This window comes from Ailuropoda melanoleuca, unplaced genomic scaffold (assembly GCF_002007445.2).
Source record: "Ailuropoda melanoleuca isolate Jingjing unplaced genomic scaffold, ASM200744v2 unplaced-scaffold6666, whole genome shotgun sequence".
Taxonomy (NCBI): domain Eukaryota; kingdom Metazoa; phylum Chordata; class Mammalia; order Carnivora; family Ursidae; genus Ailuropoda; species Ailuropoda melanoleuca.
In genome coordinates this window covers 97099-103280 of record NW_023241236.1, presented here as the reverse complement: position 1 = coordinate 103280, position 6182 = coordinate 97099, and the positions used below count along the sequence as shown (strand labels likewise).

Here is a 6182-nt window from a genome sequence, read left to right as displayed (position 1 = left end):
AATCCTCAAGCAGACTGCACGCTGAGCATGTACCCCCATGCAGGGCCGGATCCCAGGACCCTGAGATTGTCACTAGAGCCAAAATCAAGAGTCAGACACTTAACTGACTGAGCCACCCAGGCATCCCAAGTGTTGGATTTTTGAACATATTTTTGTAATGGAATAAGCACAAACTGTATACATCTGGGAATACTTCAAGCTTTTGGATATGAATAAGTCACATTTCCAGTTTAGTTTAGAGGTCAAAATGTGGCCAAATTGGGATGTATTTTCTGATTACATGAGAAAACTAAAAATTATCCTTTGAATCCTTAAGCTGACTTATCAGTCTTTTGATGCTATTCCTAATCTCTTTATTTCTCAATATATAAATGGTTGGATTCAGGAGAGCTGTGATTACTGTGTAAAATACTGCAAGAAACTTGTCTACCCCAGTGATGCTAAGTGGCCACAGATAGATGAAGATGCAGGGTCCAAAGAATAGCAGTACCATTGTGATGTGGGAAGTGCAGGTAGAGAGTGCCTTTGATGCTCCATCCTTTGAGTGAACACGAACAGTTACTAGGATATAGGTGTAGGAGGTTAGTAAGAGAATGAAGCAAGTTGTTGCCAAAATCCCACTGTCAGTATTTATCCACATTCCCAGAGTATGTGTATCCATGCAGGCCAGTTTGATCACCAAAGGGATATCACAGAAAAAACTGTCCACTCTTCTGGGTCCACAGAAGGGCAGATCAAAAATCATGGCTAGTTGGCTCATGGCATGTACAAAGCCAATGATCCATGATATCAAAACTAGCCAGATGCACTTTTGTCTGTCCATGATCCTGGAGTAATGGAGTGGTTTGCAGATGGCCACATAATGATCATAGGCCATTGTCACAAGCAGCACCATCTCACCCCCTGCAAAGAAATGCACTCCAAAGATCTGGGTCATGCAGCCACCAAAGGAGATGGTCTTATTATCCTTTAGGAGGTCTGTGTTCAGTTTAGGGGTAGTGACTGAGGAAAGGCAGAAGTCCACAAATGAGAGATTGGCTAAGAGGAAGTACATTGGGGAATGGAGATGAGGGTCAGTGATGAATAAGAACATGACAAGGAGGTTGCCCACAACAGTCAGCAGGTAGAGCATTGAAAAAGGCAGTAAGAGGAAGGTCTGGAGCTCCCTTGAATCACAAAGTCCACGAAAAATGAACTCAGACACCACGGAGTGATTTGCTTCCTCCATTTAGTACATGATGTTCTAAGGCAGCCCAAAGAAAGAGATGAGCTAAGAACTTCTAGAATGGAAAGAAAAACCTCATTAAAGCTCAGGTGCTAGAGAGCAGGCAAGTTCTACTCATGTGCAAAATCAAATCATACCATTGTACTAGCTCAAAATTTAAAATAAAGTTTTCTTGAATTTAAGGTAGACACAGCCTTATAGTCAAGATGGGAGCTAAGTAAAGAAGGGTAGGTCAAAAACCTTACCTATCAGAAGTATAGTTGTTATGGGAGTCAAAAATTAGTAGTCTGATTAAAAATGTCAATAGTAATGTATTATGGAAATAATTTCATCTAAACTTGAATCCACCTCTTCTGCAGGAAGAATGCACAGCTTTAAAATATATTCAGAGGTTCTACCCCCCCACCCAGGGCAATAACTGAATGCTGCCTTTCTGATACAAAACATGCTTCTCAGAAACAAATCTGTTGGGAAGTGGATATGTGTTAGTAGGCTGAACTGAACCAAACTTTTGCAAAGTCTGGGGGAAACTGTTCATCAAATGACTTGAGAAAAGGTGTTTGTGTTCCAAAAGAGACCCCAAATACTGACTATGGATTTCTAATATCCAGTATTTCTTTGCATTTGGAACCTCCCTTTGAAAGGAAATTTCCACAAACTCATGTATTCCTTTGCCCAAGTAACATCATTTATGAACTTTCATTAACTGGTCCTTGGTTCTCCTTGGCAACAGAGATTTCTTTTCTGAGATTGGATTAAATGACTGACATATCAAAGCTACTTTTACTCCTGACTGTTCTTCATGGGAGAAAATATAAATTCTAAGTTCATTTCTACATAAATTATTGACTTATAATGCTTAAATTGACCTCTGTGGAAATACATAGGTTTACTGTTTTCTATAAGCCAAGAGGCAGTCTTTTCTCCTTCATTCCTTCTCTTTTTCTATTCTTTCTTTTGTTCTCTTCATCTTTGTATCTTTCTAGTATCCTATTTTTTTTCAGGTTATAAAGTTCATATTATAGAGTTGACTAAGTGGTTCCTATTATGTACTAAGTCAAAATTAAGCACCTTAAAACTTTGTGTTTTGCTTTTCATTTGTCTGTTTGTATTCCTTACATAGGGCTTAAAGCATTTTGCATTTCCACCAGCAATGTGCAAATTACTTGTTTTTTCCCAGCCTCTTCAATGCAATGTTAGTGTCAAATGATGATGGGATATAGCGACTGAATTTCGTTTTAATTTCTTATTGTGAGATTAAGCATTTTCCCCATTTTTAAGGATTATTTACCTCTCCTTTTCTTTAACTGAATACTCTTTTTAAAATTTTTCCTATTAGACTTTGTTCTTCCTCCTTCTAAGTTTTTTTTTACCAAACAATGTAAGACATTATTATTATTTTTTAGAACAAAAATCAACATATGGATGTGATGTCCTTGTGACTGTCATCTCTCCATTGAATTCTCATTATTTCATTTTATGTATTTATTTCTTGGTAATTATATTAGAAGCTTTGGAGTCAGACAGACCTCAGTTTATAGTCTACTTTTATTACTTCTTATTTTACAGTGTGGGATTTAGATAATTTGTGTATCTACACATATAGATTGTGAGGTTGTGAGGTTCATGTTAAATATAACTTCCCTACTAGAAAATTGCTTCTGGTAGAAACTTTGATTTTGACAAGACTAAGAAAATAAATAAGATTGATTTAAAAATTTTTTTTTTATTAAACAGATAAGATTTCTGAAGTTAGACATTTTGTTCAATGAAAAGGTAACAGAGACAAGAATAATTGTAACTGGCTAATAACAATAGGAATGAGATATACAGGTTCACATCAAAATCAACTCAGTTTCATTGTTTGACTTTAAATTTTAGGCACTTTGGCATATTAAGTTTTTACTGAAGCACTTCTCCATTTGCTACCTTGAGGAAAGGTAAAACAAGTAAGATCCAGAAGGAATTTCAAAATATCAGGATAAGTTGGAAGATTTTTGAGAACCAGTCTCCCCCAACCTGGACATCTGGGAGCCTCTAAGAATGTAAATAGGCAGTGCTTTTTTTAGTGTGTGAAATACTGTTAGGAATTCAGAAGTCCCAGAGATTTGTTGGGAGAGAAAACCCATAATCTTGGAGTGCCTGGGTGGCACAGCAGTTAAGCGGTTAAGTGTCTGCCTTGGCTCAGGGCATGATCCTGGCGTTCTGGGATCGAGCCCCACATCAGGCTCCTCCACTATGAGCCTGCTTCTTCCTCTCCCACTCCCCCTGCTTGTGTTCCCTCTCTCACCGGCTGTCTCTATCTGTCAAATAAATAAATAAAATCTTTAAAAAAAAAAAAAAAGAAAACCCATAATCTTTCCCATAAGGCATTCACTGAGTAACACATTCAGAACTCTAAACTCTATACAGATAGGTATGGAAAACCATGCTTCAGGGGAAAAGAGAGAATTTAGTTTTAAAATAGGGGGAAGACATTAAAAGTGTGAGTTCAAACATCAGTTATCTGGGATGTACTCACCTTGCACAGATTACCCTTGAAACTGGTTCCTTCCTTTCCTACATTTCACATAATGAAATGAAGTGCGGTTGATTTTCTGCTGTGAGCGGTATTGGAGGATTTTGTCCTCCTCAGCGTGCCAAGTATACGGTGTAAGGAGTAGCCTCTGAGCTTGGAGGCTTTCCATTTCTGTGGTTTAAATAGAGCCAAGTATTTGGAAAGGCTTTCTCTGTCATGCTCTTGGGGATTCGTCACTTCCAACTTTCCCTGAGGAAAAGTTGGGCATGGAGGGCGTCATGCAATAATCCACACTTTTCAAAGCTAGATCCAAGTTATTCCAGTTAAATGCAAGTAAAAGTGTAAGAGAAGTAAGTTCAAATGTTTAATTACTTTGTTTATTAAGAGGCTATAACTTTCTTTCTTTTGCTCAGTATTTACCGTATTATAAAGTGAACTGAGATGTCAGTTCCAGTCCCACCAGGAGCCAGGTGAGTTATGTAGATGGGCCATCGACAACTAGCTCACCTTTGGCATGTTACAACTATGCTCATGATTTAAGGGCCTACTTGAACCTTGCCTTCTTGGATTTCAGAGGGATGTTAGGTCTCGGCCTTTACAGTCCTTCCTTGAGCCAGGTACTGAATATTTACAGTTTGAGTGTAAACCATATTAGTGGTATTTCTCTAAGTGATGGAAAGATAATGAAAGGCTACTTTTTACTTCATTCATTTACTAAAGAAATAATATATGCATGCAATCTAACTTAATAAGAGTTCAACTATTAATAGTAGATGTATTTGAGCAAAGAGTGAAGGCCCCCTTCATATGTGCACTCCCAATGTCATGCGCTCTGGGAGGTAATACCTACCAATCTTGCAGTGCGTCCTTCTGTTACTGTTCCCATCAATGATGAGGAGTGTACATATCACCGTAGACTCTTGTCTTTTATCATCCTTTTGTGCGTGTTCTTAATTTTGATTTTATTTGATTTTATTTTTTTTTAAAAGATTTTATTTATTTATTCGACAGAGATAGAGACAGCCAGCGAGAGAGGGAACACAAGCAGGGGGAGTGGGAGAGGAAGAAGCAGGCTCATAGCGGAGGAGCCTGATGTGGGGCTCGATCCGGTAACGCCGGGATCACGCCCTGAGCCGAAGGCAGACGCTTAACCGCTGTGCCACTCAGGCGCCCCTTAATTTTGATTTTAAATAAATTAGATGTGAAAGGCTATTAATAAAATTCTCCATTTCTTTCTTTTTCTCCTTTTTTTTTTACAGATTTTTTTTATTTATTTGACAGAGAGAGAGACAGCCAGTGAGAGAGGGAACACAAGCAGGGGAGTGGGAGAGAAAGAAGCAGGCTCCCAGTGGAGGAGCCTGATGCGGGGCTTGATCCCAGGGACCCGGGATCAAGCCCTGAACCAAAGGCAGACGCTTAACAACTGAGCCAGCCAGGCTCCCCTCTTTCTTTTTCTCTTATTCTTTATTGGGCATGCCCCTCTCTGTCCTCTTTGCTGTCTCATTTTCTCCCTTTCAGAGTTTTATTCATGTCTTTCATGTCTAGATCACAAAACATTTATTTACTGCATGAGCCATTTTGTGCTCTGAGTTCTAGAGTCGATAACCATCTCAATCTGAGAACATAAAGATTCAACGCTTATTTACTTGCTTGTGTGCTACAACACACTTTCCAGGGACCAGCTCATGTAATAATCATGAGAACACATAGATTCATTTACTGAGGGGAAATAGGAAAAAGAGGCTAAGTGACTTTCCCAAGCCTTATAGCTGTTAAGTGAAAGACCAATGAGAGGTACCCTCTGGGGAAGGATGCTGGTTTAGAGGGGAGTTTGAAGGAGTATATGCTTGCAGAAAACGAAAAAACAAAACAAAACCCTTTGCAATGCAACAATGTACTCTCGGAGAACTCTTGTTTTTCTGTTTCTTTTCCTGGCTGTTGTTTGCCCTAGTGTTTTCATTTTTGGAATCTCATTTAGCTGTGCACTTCTGATCTCTTTAGCTTCCTACATTTCCAGCTCTTCATTGTCCACTTTTTGCCGCTATTTTGCTCACACATGATGGGCACATTCAGGGATGAATAGCAATCATAAGGGTGCCAATTTGAGACTTATTAAGAACTACAAGCTCATAAAGCAAAAGGAAATAATGACCTTGTAATCAGGCATCAGGCAAGTTTGGAAAGTACAACAAAAACACAGTATAGGAGACTTCTGATTTCCATCTGACATGTAAAGAGCTTGTAAGTTGTCACTTGTATTTGTACAACAAGAAACTGAAATGCTGAAAATCATTTCCCTTTTTTTGTACCCTAAGATAACTGAAGTCATAAGGCAAACTGCCACTTTGAAACCTGGAGAGAAAGGCGTATCCAGAGAGACCCAAATGAAGCTTGCTTAACTGGAGAAGAAGCCACTGGAACTATGAAGTTGTAGGGACA

The 6182-nt window shown here is 38.8% G+C and overlaps 1 protein-coding gene across 1 annotated transcript; it reads right to left on the bottom strand.

Annotated features, from left to right (window-relative positions):
* Positions 1 to 289: 289 nt before the first annotated feature.
* LOC117800232 (olfactory receptor 4K3-like) lies at positions 290 to 1228 on the bottom strand. The gene has a single exon (XM_034652763.1). It carries the CDS (start codon positions 1226 to 1228, stop codon positions 290 to 292), a length of 939 nt encoding a protein of 312 aa, XP_034508654.1.
* Positions 1229 to 6182: the final 4954 nt, after the last annotated feature.

Coding starts and splice junctions, on each gene's coding strand:
- LOC117800232 (XM_034652763.1), bottom strand. CDS start 1,228: ATGGAGGAAGCAAATCACTCCGTGGTGTCTGAGTTCATTTTTCGTGGA.